Source organism: Anguilla anguilla, chromosome 10 (genome assembly GCF_013347855.1).
Source record: "Anguilla anguilla isolate fAngAng1 chromosome 10, fAngAng1.pri, whole genome shotgun sequence".
NCBI classification, from domain to species: Eukaryota; Metazoa; Chordata; class Actinopteri; order Anguilliformes; family Anguillidae; genus Anguilla; species Anguilla anguilla.
Genome location: NC_049210.1, coordinates 2,175,241 through 2,200,614, shown reverse-complemented (window position 1 = coordinate 2,200,614; position 25,374 = coordinate 2,175,241). Strand labels below are relative to the sequence as shown.

The window sequence follows — 25,374 nt, the reverse complement described above, 5'->3', positions numbered from 1 at the left end:
GCGCATCACTAGTTAGCAAGCGAAAGCTTGCCAAGTTACAGGAAATAATATTTCAGGAAGTAGACGCAAGTTGGATAAACAACCCTCATGAGACAGTTGCTAGTGATAGTGTAAATTTGAATGATAACCTACCTCTTAAAATTAAACTGAAATCTCTCGGTATATGGATTACACCACACGAAGGTTTAATAGGCTACTAGCAATCTGGTGCAAAGTTCTGAAAGAACACAATCGCGTAGGATTTTAGACAGCTAGCTAGCTGGCTAAGACCTGATAGCAAAGTGTTGTAAATAAGCAAGTAAGCCACTCAAGGGGAGATTTCTATGCGAACGCGCTGTGGATAGATATGGCTTACTTATAGAAAGTAGTTTAGTGCCTCATCCGAAGATCTAATAGGTGACTTGGGACCTGAGAAAAGTCACGTTAAGCCTGAAGGAAATTTTTTGAGTTAGCTTCAGGAGGTAAGACCTTTCCTCCCAAACGTCACCGCCGTACGACTGAAAACCGCAGGCGCCTGCGCTTGGAGTGCATTACGGATTATAACTCGCGACTAAATGATCATAGGTTATCGATTTAGAGTGAGCAATACATGTAAAGATGAATATCATTTAAATGAATAAAGTTATTCAGTAGCTGAAGATGGTTAACATAAATGAGATAACGTTAGCACGCTATTTAGGGAGCCAGGGTATCGACGGCTATTGGTGCACGTAAATTAACAGTTTACCTTCCAGTTGTTTGTTATATAGAACAAGAATAATAACTCTTTCTGCATTTGAAATGCTGTCGTATTCTGTGCGAAACCTGAACGTATGCACCACACGCGTTATGTCTGCGAATGTTTTTGTCTCTATAGCACCGAATAAGTAGGTAAAAAAATGCATGTGTTCGAATAGAAATTCAGACTGTGTAGAATAAGTGCGATATGTTCAAAATTCCCAGTTCAGTTCCACACTAGTGTTGTAGCAGGCACACAATTCTTTGCAGTTTACCTTGCAAAGGAGTCAAAAATGTAAAGTCACATAAGACACGTGTTGTAAATATAGAACGGTGTGTACTTGCCAGCAAGCATGGTCATAGCCACATTTTTTGCAATTCACATACACACTTTCAAAGTGAATCAAAACGATGCTTGAGAAGTTTACTGTGAGCTGCAGTCAAGTCAGGACAGCCTACAGGAAACAGCTCTGAGATGCTTACAGATTTGATAAGCTATCCGCAGGAATTTAAAGTTGATGGGTATTGATAGAGTAGGTTGTAAAAATACAATCGTTAGTCATGGGAGAATGACTGTTCTCTCCAAAATCAAGGTACCACACGGACTGATTCCAGGGATTGCTAGCCTTTCTGTTTTTGTCAATAATCTTTCCACAGCTTTCAAAAACTATGCATAGTATCCTTGACCTACATGCTGATGACGTTGTTATTATAATACTGACCTGCTGCTTATAACATGTCGCTGCCCAATTACTTAGTCTCTCTGTCAGTCTGAAAGTTCTGCCCACTGTTTTCACCCCCTAGATCTGATTGGCTGCTCAACCCCCTCACCTCTAATTCCCCAGGTACTCACCTGTGATTCCCCAGGTACTCACCTGTGTCCCCCCCCAGGTAGTGTGCGTCTGCGTCTGGGCGCCAGGACACGGCGGGGGTCAGTCGGAGGCGGGGCTTTGAGATGAGTCGCATGCCCCCCCAGCAGCTGCAGACCTGCGGGCCCTGGGAGCTCAAGGAGCGGCTGGGGACCGGGGGCTTCGGCAATGTCACGCGATGGCAGAACAAGGTGACCCCCCCCACCCCGCCCCCACCCCCTCGTAAACGGAGCTGTCATGCCAATTTTTGTCCGGGCTGCAAAAAAGATCAGAGTGACGCAATGACATTCTAAAACAGCTGCGATAACCATTGTGACGTAGTTAAGGTCTCGTTACAGCGTTCGTTGCTATGCCGACGCTGCCAGCCTCGATACATTCTGTCGTGATAAAGATTCTAAGGCAACTCAGCAATTTCTCTGGTTTTAACGGGTCTGGTTTTTCTCTTCTACGCGAGGTGGGGACTCATCGGATGCAGTCCCTGGCCACTGACTCTTTGGCAAAGCAGATTCTCAGAAGAGCGTCGGCCTGGTCAGGCTCGCAGTACCACTGTGACAAAAGACACACTGACAATCAGTCAAAGACCCCTGAGATCCAAGTCAAACCGTAGTCAAGGGCAAACCAGGCCTGGTCAGCATTTTTACTCATGACCCAATGCATGCTGGGATGTTATTTGCTTAATTAAGCCTGTGTGGCAGCCTCTGCTTTACATATGCTGGCTATGCCTCATTTGTCCAGATGTTTCCATTTTTTTGTGTGTTATACCACTTTATTTTAGTGTACCATAAGCATATTTCCTTCTCATAACTACACATCGTATTTCTTACGAAAAAGCCAAATTGTAACAGTCTCCTAGGAGGGGGACATTATCCTCGAAAGTATCGTGGCCTGACCTTGTCCCATAATCCCACGTGTTCCCAGGGTGGATCACGTTCAGTGTGAACGTCACTTCCTCCGACACCCGCTTCACAGGACGGCCCACAATGCCGTTCTCCTTACCGCGGTGCCACACCCTTTCCCCACCCGCCCGTCTCTCCCCTTTCGCTGCGTTCAATGGTGGTGGGGGGGGGGGGGGGCTCTGCAGGAAACGCAGGTTAAATTCTGCCCATGATGTCACTCTATAGCGGGAACGTTTCCCAGTCAGGTGACGATGAATCCCATCCACAGGATGTGGAACGCCGGAGTCGCGCGCTACAGTATGGGAACCGCCGGAAACGATCCCGCGCGCTGACTTCCTGTCCGTGACCAGTGCATCCTGCGTGCCTTCCTCCTCGTTAAGGGCGTGTGCGGTGGGAGCGCGGGGTCTGCAGTCTGTTAGGGTGGGGCGGACAGGGGGTGCATGGGCCCCCCCCCCCCCCCCCGAAATGAAGAGACTGTCCCGCGGTGCAGCTCGTTAGGCAGGAACGCCGTTAACACCACCACCTTTCAGCTCCAACGCAACTGCACCAAAGATCCTATATCTGAGGGAGGCTCATCGGCCAAACTGCCCTACATGCACATTTCAGGGGACGGTCAAAATGTGCGGCCACGGACCTCACAGGAACTCATTATTTCAAAATCGCAAAAATGAGACTCAAGACTGCTCATTTATTAATGGGACCACATGACTTGTTGACGTGTGTGATATTGTTCTATCAATATTTTAACAGATGTTTAGGGTTAGACCGCCCTCTGCAACAGTCTGATCCAATGCTGCAGCCGGGAATGCCCAGAGAGCCACACCACGAAACAGGATATGACACGGGGGAAGGATCTGAGTGTGACACACGTGCAGCCGCGCCCTTGTGCATTATGTCAAATTGATTCATTTCCACTGGGCCCTTCCTGGACCCATTCAGAACAGTAGCAGTGGCCTAATATACGGCCAACCAGAAATATCACAGGAAAAAAAAGAAAAAGAAAACGTGACATAGTGAAAAATAGCCCATGACCTTGGATGGCTTAAGGAGATAATTAGGTTGCAGATTTTTCAATGAAATTCATTTTGATGATTTTATAAAACGTTATTTTGATTTAGCACCGTACTGTACATCTCTCACCCTCTCTCTCCTTCACTGTCTCTCTCCCTCCCTCTCTCTCCCTCTCTCTCCCTGTACTGTGTCTGCAGGACACAGAGGAGCAGATCGCTATTAAACAGTGCCGTCAGGAGCTGAGCGAGAAGAACAAGGAGCGATGGTGCCTGGAGATCCAGATCATGAAGAGGTGAGCAGGGCGCGCGGGACCCACGCAGGCGGGACCCACCCAGGGAGGGGGCCATCCAGGGGGGACCCACCCAGGGAGGGGCCCATCCAGCTCCTGATCTGGTACCTGAGAATGAATGTACTGACAGGCTCAAAAGTAGGAGCAGGTACAGAGCCGGAAGAGCAGGGTCCTGCCAAAATTTTATCTGAGGGAGATGGTCAGCAAAGATAGGGTCAGCAGGCAGGAAGGGTGGCGTGGGAGCATCAGCGAGATTTAAAAAAAAAACAAGGGAGTTAAATTCAAGGGAAACTGACAGAGGTGGTGCAAGAGAAAGCGATAACTGTGTTCTCCTAAGCATCCTACCCCTGACTCACTCTACTAGAGCCGTGGCACTACACCAAACCGGCCGTTTCTCTGTAAGCCTGACGTTAAAATGTCTTACAGGAACTCACGGGCGAAGCAGGAAGCTGCTGGCCAGAAAGAGCACGTCACTCTCTGGCATCAGATAATCATCTCTGGAACAAAAGCAGCGTATTAGGACACTTGACACTAGGAGGCCTTCTGCCTCCAGCCAGGTTACGGGGAAAATGCGCTGGAGGAGATTCTGACGTCACTGAACATCACCGGCGATGTGACGTCATACGACCTGTGATGCCTGCTGTGACTTTCAGTTGTGGGAAATAATTTTATTTTTTATTTTTTTAAAAGTAAAGATCAAGCCGCTCTTGACTCCACAACAGTACTGTTACTGTTATTCCACAACAGTAAAAATGACCAAAAGCATAATGGGGATGTAAAGGTCACAGCTATTTTTACAGTTGGTTCAATGTTTATGGAGCAAAATGGAGTGGGTTTCGGGATGGAGTGGGTTTGGGACGGAGTGGGTTTCGGGATGGAGTGGGTTTGGGACGGAGTGGGTTTCGGGATGGAGTGGGTTTTTGGGATAGAGTGGGTTTGGGACGGAGTAGGTTTCGGGATAGAGTGGGTTTGGGACGGAGTGGGTTTCGGGACAGAGTGTTGCCCCACCAGCTCCCCTCCTGGCTCTGTGACAGGCCTGAGGCTGGAGGGGTGCCATTTTTGGGCGTGTGGGTTATTTGTTTTTGCTTTGCTGTTTTTATAGTGTCTCCTGACAGACAGACGTGGTCTAAACCACAAACCCTGTCCTGCACCCACACAAATAAACTGCTGGTAACCGCTGTCCCCGAACACACTCATATACACACGCATGAAGCCATGAACACACATGCACGCGTACACACACACACACACACACACACACACATATACACACACTGACACACACGCATGCACACACATACAAACACACTCACATACACACACATGAACGTACACACGCACACTCACACACTCGATACATCTGTACATGCATGTGCATAGCACTAATACTCTGATCTGTGCTGAATGACGTTAACACTACAGTGCTAATGTTCTAATGTGTACAGAGACAATGACAACGTTCTAACAGAGAGAATGACAGCAGTGTTAATATTCTAAATCAAACTGGGATGTAGTGAAGCCTCACCGCTCACAGTGTCAGATGGGATCTGCAGCTGAAGGCAGGTCATCCCAATGACCTTTTCCCAGTGCAGCTTTGATTCTGGGAGTTTGATCTTAAGATCTAAAATCCGAAACGGTGTGGTGCGTTTGGGACCTGGGCATCCGCGCGCGCGTGAGCTTGGCGAGAGTCTGCCTCAGTTGACGTTGGCAGAGCTGATGTTTGCGCGGGGAACGCTGAGAGCGCCAACTCCAGCGGTCTCTGCACCCCTTTCCTTCGTTTGGGCTTTAACAGAGGCACATCTGTCCAAATCTTCTGTGTGGTATCCACGGGAACGGGATCCACTAATCCTAAAAAATTACCACCGGGATGTTAACATTGCACACATGTAGCGGTTTTTATTCTAGTTTAAATGCTTTAATATAATGTTCTTCTGTTCAGTGAAGCCAGTGTTAAGCTTGTTCGTTTGTGGGCGCGTGTGTGACGCCGCTCATGATACGTGCAGAATACTTTGTAAATAACTCTTCAGCCATTCGTCCTCTTCAGTGCTGGATCTGCTCACACTGTCTTAATGCCTTTTGAATGCAGCCGTGTAGCAGCCAAACACGAGGACTGAATACTGTAACATCATATCTAACGTCGAATGTCACTTCTGACAGACGAGTCCGGGTGCATTCGGAGTTTGTCTTTGACGATGCGAAGGAAAGAGGTGGTAGGCGCTTTCCTCACACATATCCCATCATGCATCACGCTATTTTTATATTGCACCAGAGGCGGCGAATGGCGTCATCGCCAGCCTGGCGTCCGCGAGGGTTAGCGTGAAGCGGACGGGCAGAAAGAACAACACTGCCTGCTCCGTGTTTGGGGTGGCTGTTGGCGTTCACTGAACTGCTCAGATAAGATCGCCAAAGCAACGGCTGGAGAACAATGAGCCTTCCCCATTGGTCACGTAGCCCCGGAATTAACTGACTGTTCTCGTTCCCTCCGATATGCATGATCGGACGTGTGTTATTAGTTTTGGAACATGAGGTGCGAGTTTATCTGGTCCCCACGTCCCACGATGTTATTTCTGCAAATTGGTTTTTGCTTATTTTCCAGCTCATTCTTATTAGGCTTTTGTTTCTCCTCATTCTTTAAGGGGTTTGTTGGCCTTTTTAACAAGCGTTTTAAAAAATAAATACATTTTTTTAACAAAACAATTGGTTGAACCCGTGACAAGCAAAGCCAGGTTTCGCGGTGTCGTGCTACAGTACGGGAAGGACTATGAGCGAGGTGTGCGTGGGATCATTTCTGGTGAATTCTTAATTCTAAGAGATGGGTTCATACTGCGGGTCAGTATGACCCAATCACAACACACAATCCCCAGCGGTCGTGCTGGCCCACCGAATGCTGCGTCATTGGAAACGCAGGCCATTTCAAAATCTGCACTTTACACTAATTCTCTCTTGCGTTCTGTTAATATCTTTTGCCATAAATATTGCCAAGTCACAATAATAACACAATAAACGTATGTCATTCATAACACCTCACCCCCCCCACCCCCAGGTTAGACCATGAGAACGTGGTGGCAGCGAGAGAGGTCCCAGAGGGGATGCAGAAACTGGCCACCAATGACCTCCCACTCCTGGCCATGGAGTACTGCCAGGGAGGAGACCTGCGCAAGGTCAGTCACCTGTACAGACACAGCACACCTGTATACCTGCACACACCTGTACAGAGCACACCTGTATACCTGCACACTCCTGTACAAACACAGCATACCTGTGCACAAACACAGCACCCCTGTATACCTACACAGCACACCGATAGACCTACACACACCTGTAGAGTACACTTGTATACCTATACACACGTACGCAAACACAACAGTATTTTTTTTGATTGGTCTGAGACGGGGAGCTGATTATGATTGATGTTTATGTGCCTGCAGTACCTGAATTCACTGGATAACTGCTGTGGAATGAGAGAAGGCTCTGTTCTGATCCTCCTGCGTGACATATGTGAGTATCGCATCTGAACACGCCCTGCTTGTTACCTGAACACGCACCTGAACACGCCCTGAAAATTCAAGCTGAACACACCCAGAACAAGCACCTGAACACGCACCTGAACACACCCTGAAAATTGAACCTAAACACACCCCGAACAAGCACCCGAACACGCCCCAAACACGCACCTGAACACGCACCTGAACACGCACCTGAACATCGCCCGTGAACACTGTTCCGGACCATCAGTGTTCAGTCACAGTTACACCGCGGGGTGAATCCAGCAAAGTGAAAGGTCTGTTTCCCCGGCGCTCCCCGACTGGGGTCCAACTCTGAGAGCTCGAGATGCTCTCATCACATCACGGGCGTTTAGCAGACGCTCTCATCCAGAGCGACTTGCGTAACTTTTACACAGCATTTACGCTGCATCCATTTACACAGCTGGATATATGTTCGTCCTGCTCAAAGGGCGAGGCGTGGTGTAGCGGTGAAGTGGATTAAGGGTTGCGGGTTCAATGCCCGTGTCGGGACACAACTGTCGCTGTGCTCTTGAGCGAGGCACGTGACCATTGTTACTCCCGTCAGAGTATCCTGCATAAACAGATGACAGTGTAAGTCACTCTGGATAAAACTGTCTGTTGAATGACTAAACTGTAAATGTATACAGCTCCATAGGCTATTCTAGGCTATTCCATTCACCAGTTTATTCATTCCTGCATTCCCTCGGTTTTCTGTGACAGTCCCGTGTGCAGTTTTAGAAGGGGTCACGCTGGTAACGGCCATGCTAATCCGCACTATTCCCGGTTCGCTGGACCGGAAAGCCAGACAGGAAGTCGGCTGTGTGGCGGAGCGTTTTCCGCTCTCCCGCTCGGCGATGACTGATTCACAGGCCGAGGGGGCGGGGCCAGTTTAACAGACAACCCCCCCACCCCCACCCCCCCCCCCCCCAACGCAGACCCCTTGCCGAGTGACACCGTCCTGTCGAGGGCACAACCCAGACCAGCCATCGCCATGACAACGGTGTACTCGTACAACCCCGCGCTCCGTCGCCCGGCCGGCTCATCGGCTGGGGCCCGGGCGGGGCCTTGCCGTCTGGCGATGCCCGTTTCCTGTCACCGCCCGCACAATAGGCATCACTTCCTGCTGACGACGGCTGAGTTAACACACCGCATCACGGGCTACGCACTGCCGTTCGGAACAGCGTAGCGGTTATGAGTTAGGCACTGCGTCACCAGCTACGCACTGGCGTTCAGAACAGCGTTGGGGTTATGAGTTAGGCACTGCGTCACCCACTCACTCCGGCACGGGGCCGGCTGCGGTTTCGTTGGCACTGACGATGCCAGATGACCCGCTTTTCCGATTGCCCAAGACGAACCCGGGCTCCAGACCCAAAGAGCTAACACACACTGATCCAAAAACACACACATTTCCAAGATAACACTCATTCTAACACACTCTCTCTCTCGGGGAAACTAGCAAGCAGACTCTCGAATAACTACAAGTAACACTGTCCAGAGCTGGCCACTGGCATAAACACACTATGCAGTCCCTTAGGGCCACACAGCCGTCTCGGGGCCTCACAGTGCAGTTGTGCAATCTGTCCTGTAGCACTTTGGGGCCACAGCAACCTACTTTCAGGCCACCAGAGACCCTAGAGGCTGGATGTTGACTGTCATCCGAGGTCACTGCCAAACGTTCGAGACAAAAGCTGGAAAACATCATTGACTATTATTTTACACACATTTTATTGCTCTTTTAAAATCTGCCCTCAGGTATTGGAGATTTCTTTTTATAGGAGCTTTCCCAGAGGGTGGGTTTGAGTTGGCATAGATTTCGAATACAGAGAACAATTGGAGGGGATATGAACTATTTTCTGCAGTAAAATTTTACAGTTTACAACACAGGGATTTGGCGGGACACTTTTGGCCAAAACAACTTACAAAAAGGCTTATCCGTGAATTCCTGAAACTTTACCTTTGTCTTAGTTTAATAATGTTTTGTTTAATTTTCGTCCGCTCATTTTCTAATTGAGTGGATGAGAAGACAGGCGCCTGACCCTTTTGGTTTTCCACTGTGAAAATAATCGGACTAGTGGGAGGATCAGCTGCGGTTTGGAAGGAGAAAGATGGCAGCTGCACAGACTGTAGGGATTGGGGTACATTTACACGATCCAAAAATAACACCCCTGTGCGCGTGTGTGTGTGTGTGTGTGCATGCATGTGTGTGTGTTCATGTGTGTGTCTGTGTGTGTGTGCGCGTGTGTGTGTACGTGTGTGTGTGTCTCCCCTAGCCTCAGCTCTTACTTACCTGCACCAGAAAAGGATCATTCACAGAGACCTGAAGCCTGAGAACATCGTCCTACAGCAGGGAGAGAAGCGGGTGAGTTTCACTCACCTGTGTGTCTACCTGTGCACTTACCAGTGTGCTCACCTGTGTGTCTACCTGTGCACTTACCAGTGTGCTCACCTGTGTGTCTACCTGTGCACTTACCAGTGTGCTCACCTGTGTGCTTACCTGCAGAGTTGGGGTTGGGCATCAGCATGCTCCTGTGTTTATCCTGACGTTACACAGGGTCTGTTTCTAAGTTTGCACAAACAAAAAAAGTTGTCACTATACGTTTAATTCTGGGCACAAAAGATACATCCAACCTAATGCATTTAAATACAGATATTTACATTTTATATAGCACATTAACTTCAGACATCATTTGGGTGAATAAATATTGCAAAATCCATGACATGCACATACAAGTTATAATCTACTGGATATATTCAACAGAATGCTGCCGGGGTGGTACAGGCACCCGTTGTGTGGGAATTCCCAGAATTCGGGGTTTAATATTCTAAAGCGGTCGACCTGCTGTGATCTGGCCCCTTTTCAAACGGGCCAGATTTCCACACAGCTCCACGCAGTCTCCCTTTCTTACGGGACCCCAGGTACCAGCTAAAGCCCCCTTACACCCACGCTATGGACCCCGCGTAACCGGGGGGGGGGGGGGGGGGGCACTGGGCGTAACCAGGGGATACCTGCTGTAACCACGGGGGATACCTCCTGTAACCAGGGGGGGGAACCTGGCGTAACCAGGGGATACCTCCTGTAACCAGGGGGAACCTGGCGTAACCAGGGGATACCTGCTGTAACCAGGGGGAACCTGGCGTAACCAGGGGATACCTGCCGTAACCAGGGGGGGGAACCTGGCGTAACCAGGGGATACCTGCCGTAACCAGGGGATACCTGCTGTAACCAGGGGGGGGGGGCACCTGCCGTAACCAGGGGATACCTGCCGTAACCAGGGGATACCTGCCGTAACCAGGGGATACCTCCTGTAACCAGGGGGGGGGAACCTGGCGTAACCAGGGGATACCTGCTGTAACCAGGGGGGAACCTGCCGTAACCAGGGGATACCTGCTGTAACCAGGGGGGAACCTGCCGTAACCAGGGGATACCTGCTGTAACCAGGGGGGAACCTGCCGTAACCAGGGGATACCTGCTGTAACCAGGGGGGCACCTGCCGTAACCAGGGGGGAACCTGGCGTAACCAGGGGATACCTCCTGTAACCAGGGGGGGGGGAACCTGGCGTAACCAGGGGATACCTCCTGTAACCAGGGGGGGGGGAACCTGCCGTAACCAGGGGATACCTCCTGTAACCAGGGGGGAACCTGGCGTAACCAGGGGATACCTGGTGGCCTGGAACCCCCGATCAATCCCAGCCACCTGCAGCAGACTCAGCGGGACAGCTGGCTGAGTCATTCTGTTTCTCTCTCTTCTTTCTTTCCATCCTTATCTCCATCCCTCTCTTTCCCTCATCCCTTTTCCTCTCCTCGTCCACCGCTCTACACAGTAAAATGTCCAGTGTTGAATTCAACTCTGACAGTGTTAATTCAACTCTTACAGGTAACATTTAGTCCCAACTCTGAATGTTATCTGTTTGAGCTGAATTGTGACACGGGACATTTTACAGTGTACCCTCCATGTGACCTCACGCCTTTCAGCATTCAGGCTGAAGGCTGCCCCCCCCCCCCCGTACCCCCCCGTCCGCCCCCCTGTACCCCCAACCTCAGCTGAAATAACAGGAGCCCTGTGTCTCCACGGCCCGTCCTGATTGGCTCTCTGCCCCGACGGACGTTTAAAAATGTCACCTTCCTGACTGAATGTTCCCGTTTGAGCGGGGTGGGGGGTGGGGGGTCATGCCCGTCTCTCACGTGAATGGTCCTGTTCATGCACGGGTCCAAAGCAAACCTCTGCTTTAACAACAAACAGAAAAAAATACAGCTGAACATGTGAATATGCAAAGCCGAGCCCTCAGTAATGAAAACATGTACAGTACACGTGTATATTAGCGCGTACGTTTCTGTCACTGTGCATGCGTTTGTGTGTGTTGGATCGTGTATGTGTGTGTTTTCGTGTGATGATCGATGTGTTGGGTGGGATGACTGTGCTGTGTGCGCTGTGTGTTTGCTTTGGGAACATGCATAAAACTCTCTCTCTCTCTCTCTCTCTCTCTCTGTGTATTGCAGTTGATCCATAAGATCATTGACCTGGGTTACGCCAAGGAGCTGGACCAGAGCAGTCTGTGCACCTCCTTTGTGGGGACCCTGCAGTACCTGGTAACGATCCCAGACCCCCCAAAAACACCGCTGCTGGTTTACAGCACATTGTGTCACCTCTACTGCCAGGCCTCATTTCTAATCTTTCTCTCTTTCTCTCTCTCAATTTTACATCCACCAAATGATCAACTTCTTTCCTCCACGGCCTCCCTGTACTGTTTCTCCCTGTTCTCTCCATCTCTATCCTCCTCTTCCCTGTCCTCCATCTCTCGCCTCCTCTGCCCTCCACTCATCATCTGATGGTGTGCCACTCCCTCCTTTCTCCTGCCTCCACCTCCTCTCCTCTCCTCTCATCCCTCCCTCCTTCTCTCTCTCTCTCTCTCTCTCGCAGGCTCCTGAGTTGCTGGAACAGCAGACCTACACTGTGACGGTGGATTACTGGAGTTTTGGGACCCTGGTGTTCGAGTGCATCACCGGGTTCCGCCCCTTCCTCCCAACCTGGCAACCCGTGCCCTGGTACAGCCCGCCCACATTCTCCCAGCATGCCGTGCAGCAGGCCACACATAACACACAGAGACATGCAGCTGCATCCTAACACAGCGCACTGCTTGGGCAAAAACATGCACGTTCACGTTTCAGTCTCACACAGAAACAGTTTAACATGTACATGTAGATTGCATCCTCTGTGTCCTGCCAGAAAAGAAAGTAAAGAAACTGCTATTGCTTTATTGGTGCACTATGTGCGCGAATGCGTTGTTAGATATAGAGGGAATAGTGACCAGTCTCTTACGAACCAACCTGATAACAGGCTTTTAAGCGTGGACTCACACTTTTGTGGGATTAAGAGGGACAAGATTTTTCTGCAGCAAGCTTTTGAGAAAAGAAAACAGCTGACTTAAAGCAAAATGGCAGCATGAAATGCATGTATTAACAGCAGTGATATGGGAGTACCACCACACAAGTCCATAAACAATTGAAGTGTTTAATTCTGCTCGTCTGGATTTTCACTCCGAAGTACCTTCTGTGCCCCCTGAACTGTGTTATCGTTTAAAATTGAGGTTTAGTTTGTTCCTTGCGACACGATAGGACAGTGCTAAAATAATAAGCACGCATTGTGTTGAACTTCATGCTGCATGGTCAGCAGCTGTAGATAAGATCTTGAGTAAACGCAGACTGTAACTGTGACAACCCACAGAATGCCTGGAGCCCAGCCGCACGTGCTGAATTGTTTAGGGCGCCTGCGTATCCAAGCCCGCTCTGCGTTTAGATTGTCTCTCGCTTCCTTCCTTTCACGCGTGTGTGTGCGCGTGTGAGAGTGTGTGTGTGTGTCTGCATGTTTGCACGTGTCCGTTTGCATGCGTATGTCTGTGCTTGTACGTGTGTTGTCTGCTTGCATGACACTGTTATCGCGACGTGGAGTCGCGGATCCAGATGCATTGTTAGACTCTACAGACAGAAAATGTTCCTGGTTTTGTAGTCGTAAGTTCAGTAACTTACAGTTTGTTCAGCTGTCTGACTCAAAGTGCTCACTGGGAATGTAACTCCTATAAATCTTAGACGCGTTTGCCACCTCATACGTCCTGTGACTTATTTACTAAAGACAATACGATTACGGTCTGGTCATTTAACAAATGGTATTACGACGAGTGATTTACAGTATGAGTGTTCAACTGAGTTGGCTCACACTCGCGTACCACAATAATCGCAAATAAAACCGTTCTGCAAAACTTGTACTTTTTGAGAAAAACAAATACGTTCTTTTAATTAAAGACGCAAGTGGGTGTTAAGTGGCCACAAGTGGTCTACACTGGGGAAATAGTCGAAGGAAGTCCTTTATTGTCTGTTTGTTTACGCGGACTGCCCGTTCCGCTGGCATACTCAGGTTGTTTTGAACAAGTCTGCTGTGACTTCACGGCCCCCAGTGGCCTACAGGCGATAAACAACTGTGCTTCACTTCGCTTTAAGGGTTTGAATTCCAGTGGTAGTATTATTACGAAACGTGTTTATGTTGAAAACAACACTGAGTCTGTGAGTAAACGGAATGATTCACTTTCAAAAAAACATTTATTTTATTTCCCTTTCAGTGGTGCATGCTGTCGAATAGTTCAGACAATTGTTTGTGCAATATAGGGTATTTCAGGTAGGCTACTTACAGGCATTTCCGACGGCCTACTGGCTTTACAATGGCGGCCATCAACGGGTTCGTAGCCTAAAAGCAAGAAAATACACTTCAGGTAACTCCAGGGTGGCGTGTAGGGGGACGTTAGGTTTCCTGGGGACACACATAAGATCAGATTCGTTTTATAGAAATAAGTTTTAAAAAAACCCGTTTTTATTTAGCGTATTTAGGCTATTTCCGTCTTCACTCGCGAGCAGCACAAGCTCTTCTTTACCAAGGCCCGTGTTGCTACGGGAAATAGCGCCACAGTTTACGTTAGTTTACGTCCCAAAAACTGCTTGAGCCAGTAGAAAACGGAGGCCTAGGCCTATTGAAACTGAAGTAGGTCTGATTCATAGACATGTGTACAAGTGAAACTATCCCTTTAAACACCGATGTTGATTAAATTAAGGCTTTCATTCTCTTTAGAAGCAGGGTTGGCTACTCAGACTCCCAGATCAGCAGACTGAGCGCTGGTAATGAAAGATTTCGGATCATCCTGTCAGCGTAGTGAAAGTGTTTCCTCAGGAAACATGAACCTGCTGCCTTTGTCCTGCGTTTTTCTCGACCCTTTTTTCTAGGAAAGCAGAGAGATGTGCACATTAGCCAGGACAGTGACGCGGGTAAAATTTTATTTTTTCTCCCCAGACATCGGTCATCGGCTGGCGGTTTTAAACGTTTGTCCGGTTCACGATCGGCTGGCGGTTTAAACGTTTGTCCGGTTCACGACACAGCACAGAACGATCCGGGGCGGGTGCTGTGATGGTCTCCTGACTCATTTCAGTGCGGAATGTTTCCTGTTTGTAGTCCAGATCAGTTGGCAGTCTCCAGGATGTTTATGTTTACAGCTTTGTCTAAAGATAATGTAACAGATCGAGCAGTCCGACACGCAGGACACCACTAAGAGTTATACACTTGGACTTTTCGTCTTTTCATTTGTTGCAGTCAATCAGGGATGGATGTGTAACCCCTAGACCCAAACAATGAACACCCCCCCCCCCCAACACGTGAATCAGGCTAGATGACTCGGTATTAGCAATACAGAGTGCAACCCACCGAAAATGTGTATGTTTTACATTCATGGGAGTCGAGAAGGTTGTTACATAGACCTTTTGTTACACAAAGCCCCTAGCTGAACTTATCTTCTTGTCCCTAACATTCAGTTAGCCTGCTGAATGTTTTGCCACATAATTGACTCTTAAGATAAGAAGTACCATTTATTATAGTTACATCGTAGTCGCACTTAAATGAGTAAGCAAACTATGCGATTTACACGATCGTGAATAATACATATTTAATTTACAGCAGTACACTGTATGCATTTATAGTAGTAAATCTGCTCTTGCTGTGTATCTATCCTTCAGGCATGCTAAATTGAAGCAGAAGGCGGAGGATGACATCGTTGTGTCTGAAGACCTTTCGGGGGAGGTCCAGTTCTCCAAACACCTGCCTCAACCCAACAACCTCAACAAGTGAGAGAGCAGGAGCCCCAGAACCGGACCCCAAAAACCCTCTTCAGTGCTCAGACACGTTCAGTGGAATTGTGGGTTGTTCAGGATATAAGTGGCAGTGAGAGAAGAAGGAAGAACAAATGCAAATGTAGCAGACACAGCTGACATTGTACTTACACTCCATTATGCAGCTGGATATCTGCTGAAATAATTCAGGGGAAGTATGCTACTGAGGGAAGGTTGAGTGCTGATTGGCTGTGATGTCACAGAGATGTTTGAGGATAGGTTAAGTGCTAATTGGCTGTGATATCACAGAGATTTTTAAGTGTAGTTGAGTGCTGATTGGCTGTGATGTCACAGAGATGTTTGAGGGTGCTGATTGGCTGTGATATCACAGATGTTTGAGGGTGCTGATTGGCTGTGCTCCAGGTTCTTGGCGGAGAAGCTGGAACGCTGGCTGCAGTTGATGCTGAGGTGGTCCTCACAGGAGAGGGGCAAAGACGCGGAGTTCGGCCCCAACGGCTGCTTCAAAGCCCTGGACAAAATCCTGGGGCTCAAGGTTTGACCCTGTCCAGAGACACACACTCACACACACTCACACATGCTTACTCACATTCAAACACACAACCAGAGACACACACTCACACACACTCACACATGCTTACTCACATTCAAACACACAACCAGAGACACACACTTACAAGCAGTCACACATGCTTACTCACATTCAAACACACACATCCAGAGACACACACTTACAAGCAGTCACACATGCTTACACACATTCAGACACACAGTGCACGGCCATATGCTGACTCATGTACTGATACTGGGGGCATATTTATGTCTATTATATTCAGGTCCAGAGCCTGAAGCACTGTGATTCTAAGCCATGGCTTCTGTTATCCGCAGTGCCACAGAGGTCTTATGATGGGTTGGCTACTGTATCAGCACATTCAAGGTCAAGGTCAAGGCCGTGGCACAATTCTGCTCGTGTTATGTGGTGAAAGCTGAATGAGGGGTATTTTAACAGAGTGTCGGTGCTGCACAGATAAACTGTTCAGATAAACTTGGCGCTCAACTCCTGCATTCCTTCTGTTCTCTCAACTTTTGAACTTGAGTTTCACGATCAGCAGTTGGGACACAGAACCTTCACCAATACAAATATAGAGCCGAGTATGTAGTGGGCCAACCGACAGACATACACCTGCAGTGAGGGTCAAAGGTCAACATGGGTAGCATATTATGATAGCCATCTCTCTGCTTTCCTTCCCCGTCTCTCTCTCTCCCCCCTTTCTGTCTCTCTCTCCCTCCAGCTGGTACATGTGCTGAACATGGTCTCTGCTGAGATCTTCATCTACCCAGTGCAGGAAGGCGAGTTTGTGGCCGCCCTGCAGGAGCGAATCGCATTGGACACCCACATCCCCCCGGCCAATCAGGAGCTGCTGCTGGAGGCTGGCCTGGCCCTGGAGCCCAAGAGTGAGGCAACCCAGTGCGCAGTGGATTACAGTGTAAGGGGTCATGGGAAAAGTGCAGCTCTGTGTGTGGGTTATAGAATAAGGGGTCATGGTGAAAGTGCAGCTCTGTGGATTACAGTGTAAGGGGTCAAGGGAAAAGTGCAGCTCTGTGATTTACAGTGCAAGAGGTCATGGTTAAAGTCCAGCTCTGTGACTTACAGTGTAAGGGGTCGTGGGAAAAGTGCAGCTCTGCGGATTGCAGTGTAGCCTTGATAAAGGCTAATCCAGTGCGTGTAGCTGCAGCTGCGGCGCTAACCTCGTCTGCTTTTCAGACGATAGATGGGCGGCGGACAGACCTCCCGCTGGTCTTCCTGTTCGACCGCGGCTGCCCCAACTACGAGCCACAGTTCAGCCCACGGATCCTGCCTGAGAACATCCGCTTCATCCGTGAGTGCTGCACCGCCCACTGTGTATAGATCCCATTCGTCTGAGTACAGACTCCGCCCATCTGAGTTCAGGCCCCACCCCTGTGAGTACAGGCTCCGCCCATCTGAGTTCAGGCCCCACCCCTGTGAGTACAGGCTCTGCCCATCTGAGTTCGGGCCCCACCCCTCTGAGTTCAGACCCCACCCCTCTGAGTACAGACTCCGCCCTTCTGAGTTCAGACCCCACCCCTCTGAGTACAGACTCCGCCCTTCTGAGTTCAGACTCAGGCTCCTACAAAAGAAGTTTGCAGTACCCAGTGTCTGCGTAGTATGTCTCAGCTGTGAAAGACAGGATAAACTCTTAGGCTTTGTTTAAGATGAAGCAGGTCTGTGATGGATACTGTCACTAACCCCCTGTCTGTCCGTCCGTCCGTCCGTTCACCTGTCCGTCCGTCCGCCCGCCTGTCTGTACGTTCGTCTGTGTGTCCCTTAGAGATGGACCCTAAACGGGTGCTGCACTACAGCCCCCTGCGGCGCACCTGGGGCCAGGCCTGGCATACCATCCGCACGCTGAAGGAGGACTGGCAGAGACTGCAGCAGGGCCAGAAAGCGGCACTGTAACTATGCATACTACACACACGCATTATACACTACACAGTATGCACTACAGTATACACTACATACTATACACTATACACTACACACTATGCACTACAGTATACATTACATACTATATGCAGATTATACACTACTCTGTACATTACACACTATGTGAACCACACACACACACACACACGTGCACGCCTGTCTAACACCCAGAACTTTGACAACAAACTGCCATAAAGATGGTGTCTCACCTCCCTTCTTTCTCCCCTATTTTTACTCTCTCCCTCTCTTTTCAACCCTCTCTCTCTCGCTCTCTCTCTCTCCCTATGTCCCTCCCTCTCTCCCTCTCTCTGCAGGATGAGCTTGCTTCGCCACAACAGTTCTCTGTATAAGCAGAAGAACGAGATGGCCGCCATGCACCACTGCCTCCGCGCGAAGCTGGACTTCTTCAGCACCAGCCTGCACATCGACATGGACAAGTACCAGGAGCAGAGGACCACTGGCATCGGTACCGCCACCTACAGCACGGGATCTGCAGCACAGCATTTATCAGAGCACAGCCTTAGTCACTGCACTTTACCACAGTGATGCAAAGTCTACTCTTTCTCCCTGTCAGATTATAATCATTAATGACAGTATTACATTACATTACATTACAGGCATTTAGCAGACGCTCTTATCCAGAGCGACTTACACAACTTATTTTTTTTACATAGCATTTTACATTGTATCCATTCACACAGCTGGATATATACTGAAGCAATTCCGGTTAAGTACCTTGCTCAAGGGTACAATGGCAGTGTCCTTACCCGGGAATCGAACCTGCGACCTTTCGGTTACAAGCCCAGTTCCTTACCCACTGTGCTACACTCTCCGTCCAGTAGTAGTGACAGAGGTGATTGCAGTGTAATGTTATTAATGACAGTGCGAACAGTAGTGATTGTAATAAAGGCTGTGTTCGCCCTCCATATGTTTCTAGCCTCGGAGAAGATGCTGAGTGTGTGGAGGGAGATGGAGCAGACGGCCAACAGCTGTTTCCAGGTCAGGCCCCCACTCTGTCTGTGCCTGTGAAGTGTGTTCCTCTTGCCCTCCCTGTCCATTATGAGAACAAATAAAGAAAAGAGGTGGCATCTCCCGAGAGGTCTGGATTTTAAAACAGAATTTGCTGTGGTGTGTGTGCCTGTGTCTGTGTCCGTGCGTGTGCATGTGCGTGTGTGCGTGTGTGTGTGTGTGTGTGATTGTGCTTGTGTGTGTGTGTGTCTTTTAGACTAACGAAGTGACAGATCTGGATGAGGAGATGATGGCCCTGCAGACAGACATTGTGGATCTGCAGAGACAACCGTGGCGATGTGGAGAGACTCTGGACACACTGTGAGGGGGGGCAGGGCTGGACACAGTTGGTGGGGGGGGGGGGGGGCAGGCCGCATCAATTCTGTACATCAAAACTGACAGTGTGTGTGTGTCTGTAGGTTGGAGGATTAGGCAAGCTAACGGCTAACTCTGTTGTCTTTTCACAGTGAGGGAAAGGCCATGGAGCTGTTTCGCAAACTGAGAGAGAAGCCCAGAGGTGTGTGCGTCTTAAGCCCTAGTGTCTCATTGCCAGCGCGTTCAGAAATAGCCAAACCACTTAACAAGTAATGGGGTTTGTATATATTATTTATGGCAGTAATTTACCGAATCATTGTAAAACTGGACTTTTATAAAAATACAATGCTTAGCAGATGTTCCTCGTCCCTGGCATCTCTCATACAGTAGTTTCCAAGTTGTCTATATATACTGACGGATATTTACAAAAGCAGTAAAGTTTAATATCCTTTTTAAAAGGGGAGGGGACAGTCTGCCCCTCAGTTTGTATTTTTCCATTACAGAGGAAGCGGAGAGCGTCACAGATAGAGATGAGAGCGCCGTACAGGAAGAGCCGTGGGAGGGGAGGGGGGAGGGGGGGGGGGGGGGTTGTAACCTGCAACGTTCATGGTTCTGTTCAGTCTCACAATGCCTCTGTGCACCTGAGCAGTAGCTGCAGCCTGAGGGGGTTGCAGGTTCTGTTCCGGGGTGTACTGACCTCCCTGTGTGTTCTCCTGCTCAGACCAGCGCAGTCCAGGGGACAGTCAGGAGATCATGCGGCTGGTGCTTCAGGCCGTGCAGTTCTACGAGAAGAAGCTACGCGACTTCTACACACACCTGAGGTGAGTTACACACACACCTGGGGTGAGTTACACACACACCTGGGGTGAGTTACACACAACTGGGGTGAGTTACACACACACCTGGGGTGAGTTACACACAACTGGAGTGAGTTACACACACACCTGGGGTGAGTTACACACAACTGAGGTGAGTTATACACACACCTCAGGTCGGTTATACACACATCTAGGTCAGTTGTACACACACCTGTGGGCTGCTTTTGGAAAGCACCATAGCTACAGTAGTTGTAGGAAAGCTCAGTAACAGCCCTGGGGAAAGACAAGAGCAGCACACTGCCGGAATAGGGTGCCTGTGTCCTGTGCTGGCGCATACCATAAATCCTGTCCCCATAGCAACCACGCCTGGCCACGCCTATTCCTGTAGATACACGGTCCAGTCTGCCAGGAACTGATCTACACAGACATCCGCTTTAACTGCCCGACCAATCACTGACTCCCATTCGGTGAAGAGGTCTGAGGCGGAAAGAAGGCCAGAAACAGCCACGGCTCATCTGGGCCCCGATTGGTCACCTCATCGCACGCATCACAACCTATATCTTTTCTCACCCCTTTGTTTTTTCCTCATGATCTTTTCTGCTGTGGCGGAAGTGTTACTGACAGGGCTTGAACTGTGGCCAGTGCAGAGCCCTGCTGCTGGGGCTTAGAATGCACTCACCTCAGCCTCCCGTATGAACATTACTGTGGCAGTGCAGAGCCCTGCTGCTGGGGCTTAGAATGCACTCACCTCAGCCTCCCGTATGAACATTACTGTGGCAGTGCAGAGCCCTACTGCTGGGGCTTAGAATGCACTCACCTCAGCCTCCCGTATGAACATTACAGTGGCAGTGCAGAGCCCTACTGCTGGGGCTTAGAATGCACTCACCTCAGCCTCCCGTATGAACATTACTGTGGCAGTGCAGAGCCCTGCTGCAGGGGCTTAGAATGCACTCACCTCAGCCTCCCGTATGAACATTACTGTGGCCAGTGCAGAGCCCTACTGCTGGGGCTTAGAATGCACTCACCTCAGCCTCCCGTATGAACATTACTGTGGCAGTGCAGAGCCCTACTGCTGGGGCTTAGAATGCACTCACCTCAGCCTCCCGTATGAACATTACTGTGGCCAGTGCAGAGCCCTACTGCTGGGGCTTAGAATGCACTCACCTCAGCCTCCCGTATGAACATTACTGTGGCAGTGCAGAGCCCTACTGCTGGGGCTTAGAATGCACTCACCTCAGCCTCCCGTATGAACATTACTGTGGCCAGTGCAGAGCCCTACTGCTGGGGCTTAGAATGCACTCACCTCAGCCTCCCGTATGAACATTACTGTGGCAGTGCAGAGCCCTACTGCAGGGGCTTAGAATGCACTCACCTCAGCCTCCCGTATGAACATTACAGTGGCAGTGCAGAGCCCTACTGCTGGGGCTTAGAATGCACTCACCTCAGTCTCCCGTATGAACATTACTGTGGCCAGTGCAGAGCCCTACTGCTGGGGCTTAGAATGCACTCACCTCAGCCTCCCGTATGAATATTACTGTGGCAGTGCAGAGCCCTACTGCAGGGGCTTAGAATGCACTCACCTCAGCCTCCCGTATGAACATTACTGTGGCAGTGCAGAGCCCTACTGCTGGGGCTTAGAATGCACTCACCTCAGCCTCCCGTATGAACATTACTGTGGCAGTGCAGAGCCCTGCTGCTGGGGCTTAGAATGCACTCACCTCAGCCTCCCGTATGAACATTACTGTGGCAGTGCAGAGCCCTGCTGCTGGGGCTTAGAATGCACTCACCTCAGCCTCCCGTATGAACATTACTGTGGCAGTGCAGAGCCCTACTGCTGGGGCTTAGAATGCACTCACCTCAGCCTCCCGTATGAACATTACTGTGGCAGTGAAATAAGAGCATGAGCTTAATGAAGTGCCTGTGTTAGAGTGAGCTGTGTGTCTGTACTGGAGTAAAACAGTGGTGTGTCTGTGCTGCAGGAAGCTGTGTCTGTACTGCAGTAAGGTGTGTGTGTCTGTGCTGCAGTAAAACAGTGGCGTGTCTGTGCTGCAGGAAGCTGTGTCTGTACTGCAGTAAGGTGGGTGTGTCTGTGCTGCAGTAAGACGGTGGCGTGTCCGTACTGCAGTAAGGTGGGTGTGTCTGTGCTGCAGTAAGACGGTGGCGTGTCTGTGCTGCAGTAAGGTGGGTGTGTCTGTACTGCAGTAAGAGGGTGGCGTGTCTGTACTGCAGTAAGCTGTGTCTGTGCTGCAGTAAGGTGGGTGTGTCTGTGCTGCAGTAAGACGGTGGCGTGCCGCCAGCGGGTGATGGAGCTGCTGCCGCGGGTGGAGGGCGTGGTCAGCAGGATGGCGCAGAGCGAGCAGATCCTGATGAGCCTGCAGGAGAGGAGGCAGAAAGAGCTGTGGAACCTTCTCAGAGTAGCCTGTGTGAGTCTCACATACACACACGCACACACACACACACAAACATGCACGCACGCACACACACTCACACGCACACACATACATACACGCACGCACACACACACACACACACACACAAACATGCACGCACGTGTACGCACACAGGCTCACACACGCACACACACACACACACACACACAAGCACACCCGCATTCACACACGCGCACGCACGCGTACGCACACGCACACAGGCTCTCACACACACACACACACACACACACAAACATGCACGCACACAGGCTCACACACACACACACACACACGCACACAGGCTCACACACACACTCACACACACACAAACATGCGCACATTCGGGGGAGGCGATATTGATTTTTCCTGCCATAGCTGTTGCCTGTAAGATGCAATATGCCACTTCCCCTGTACAGCGGGAATATCCAGCTCATCTCTGTCTGTGCTGTAAGCCACACCCCTGTGAATGCTCTGATGTTCAGTCTCCCCCCCCCCCCCCCATCCCCCCCATCCCCCCCCCCCCCGCAGAGCAAGGTACGCAGTCCCGTCAGCGGCAGTCCTGATGGGGGGCGCACCCCCACCTCCGTCCCACAGCTGCTCTCCTCTCAACCCCCCCACTCCGCCAGCCTGGAGCAGCAGTGCCCCCCCCGGTGAGTCCACTCCTCATACATTCAGAGCAACCAATCAGATCACAGGAAATACAGGTGTACGCAAACACGGGTGTAGCAGGGCCACTGTGATTAAATACAGGTGTAACAGGTAGGGTGTATAAGTGCAGGTGTAACAGGTAGAGTGTATAAGTGCAGGTGTAACAGGTAGAGTGTATAAGTGCAGGTGTAACAGGTAGGGTGTATAAGTGCAGGTGTAACAGGTAGGGTGTATGAGTACAGGTGTAACAGGTAGGGTGTATAAGTATAGGTGTAACAGATAGAGTGTATAAGTGCAGGTGTAACAGGTAGAGTGTATAAGTATAGGTGTAACAGGTAGGGTGTATAAGTATAGGTGTAACAGATAGAGTGTATAAGTGCAGGTGTAACAGGTAGAGTGTATAAGTGCAGGTGTAACAGGTAGGGTGTATAAGTATAGGTGTAACAGGTAGGGTGTAGGAGTACAGGTGTAACAGGTAGGGTGTATAAGTGCAGGTGTAACAGGTAGGGTGTATAAGTGCAGGTGTAACAGGTAGGGTGTAGGAGTACAGGTGTAACGGAGCGTTTACCCACAGAGAGGACTCCCTGCTGGTGATCGAGGAGAGCCGGGTCTTTGAAAGCCGTCTGCAGAGTCTGGTCCAGGACGCCATACAGGAGGCGGAGAGAGACATGCAGGTACTGCGCGGGTTACCAAGGCGACACATGGAGAGGAACAACGCACCATCGCCCCTTCATCATCAGAGAAATCTACCCAGTGCCCGCAAGCAGGGGCTTGTTTTTATAACAGACCCTACAGAACCCTCCACACAAACACTCAGCTCTGTATTCCTAACATTCAAATCTCAGGGGTGGAGCATCTAGTCTATATACAATCTGTGGTATTGCTATCTGACAGCACTTTCACGATCCTGATCTCACTCTCTCGGTTTCCATCTCAGCTTTTCAGGGATATGCAGTGGATAGAAGAACAGGACCTTTCCTGATGGAGGCGGTTTCCCCTTCAAAGAGACGGTTATTCTCAACAGAGAATCCTCAAGGCCACCAACTGTTACTATGTTGCCCCCAAGTGGACGAAGTAGTGAACTGCAAGCGGGCACAGAATCATAACACAGGCCATTTTGAAGACAATTCTTTTAGGGATATAGTACTCACTGCAAGCCAAGTATAGCAGCAGTAGTCTTGCACCTCACGTCACACTTTTAATGTCAACTGTCTCCAGTTGGCTTCATGTAAATACTGCCGAATGTGTAATCGATGTCACCCCCAATCAGTAACTGTCACTCACGCGAAGGATTTGGGATACAGACAGGAATTCCTTTACTAGACCCTTCAAGGTTTTCGGTTTAAGCGCACAAAAAAAAAACCCCCACCGGATTACATCTGCATTCACCACTACTTTACCGAAATACAGGGTCCATCTTGTTTAATACGTTGGGAGTGTCATCAGCATCACGTGACTCTAAATTCCCATATCTCCAGCGTTTGTGTAAGCGCTGCTACAGGTAGGTTACTGTGTTAGATAGTATGACGTCTCTGGCAGAGGGGCTCTTCTGCAGGGCCTTCCCGCCTATTTCAGCACTGTGAGAGATGTGATTACTCCATCAATGAGATGTCTTTTAAAAAAAAAAAAAAAAAAGAATTTTTTTGATATTTATTTTTTAATATAATCAATCAAAGACAGCTGCTCTGTGTCAGTGTTTCTTTTTTTAACATGCGTGTGATGTCACTAGGAAGAGGTTTGAGGTGAAAGGGAAAGAGGGGCCTTGGGGAGGGGTGGGGGGGGGGGGTGGCTGGGGCGTCACAGTAACGATGCACAGAATGTGTGCAATTCAACAACAAATACAGAGCCTTCAAGTCTAAACTTAGCTTTTATTTCATAATTAGAATTCCTTATATGGTTGAGGTTTTTTTTAGTTTTATTGATAATCTGCCCTGCCCTGACACACAGTGAGCTGGAGACATTAAAAACAAAAACACGAGGTACTCTACAGATTCCCAGCATGCATTTCAGCCCGCCCACAATTCGAGAAAAGACACCAGCAGTAATTATAGCGACGAAAAAGTGTACAAAGTGTGACGTTTACGTGCTCCAGGACAAACGTTTAGACTGGATTGACAGAAGGTGACTGAGGAATAAAGGTGTTGAACACAGGAAGTACAAGAATGCAGCTGACAGTACTGACAGGAAGTGTGCCCAGACCT

The 25,374-nt window shown here is 49.6% G+C and overlaps 1 protein-coding gene across 4 annotated transcripts; it reads left to right on the top strand.

Moving 5' to 3' along the window:
* On the top strand, window positions 1-24,790 carry ikbkb (inhibitor of nuclear factor kappa B kinase subunit beta). Of its 4 annotated transcripts, none has more exons than XM_035379546.1 (22): window positions 1-461; window positions 1,613-1,777; window positions 3,691-3,785; window positions 6,826-6,943; window positions 7,211-7,280; window positions 9,559-9,647; window positions 11,787-11,876; window positions 12,208-12,332; window positions 15,339-15,446; window positions 15,855-15,984; window positions 16,742-16,936; window positions 17,215-17,329; window positions 17,801-17,924; window positions 18,270-18,421; window positions 18,893-18,954; window positions 19,181-19,284; window positions 19,431-19,480; window positions 20,000-20,099; window positions 22,372-22,519; window positions 23,054-23,175; window positions 23,748-23,847; window positions 24,111-24,790. In XM_035379546.1, the coding sequence occupies exons 2-22, from the start codon at window positions 1,673-1,675 to the stop codon at window positions 24,153-24,155; spliced, it is 2,247 nt and encodes a 748-aa protein (XP_035235437.1). In that variant the 5' UTR covers window positions 1-461; window positions 1,613-1,672; the 3' UTR covers window positions 24,156-24,790. The 4 variants fall into 4 exon arrangements, with proteins under 4 accessions (XP_035235437.1, XP_035235435.1, XP_035235436.1 ...); XM_035379544.1 differs by having other exon boundaries at window positions 1,609-1,777; XM_035379545.1 differs by having other exon boundaries at window positions 1,585-1,777.
* The last annotated feature ends 584 nt before the right edge of the window (window positions 24,791-25,374 follow it).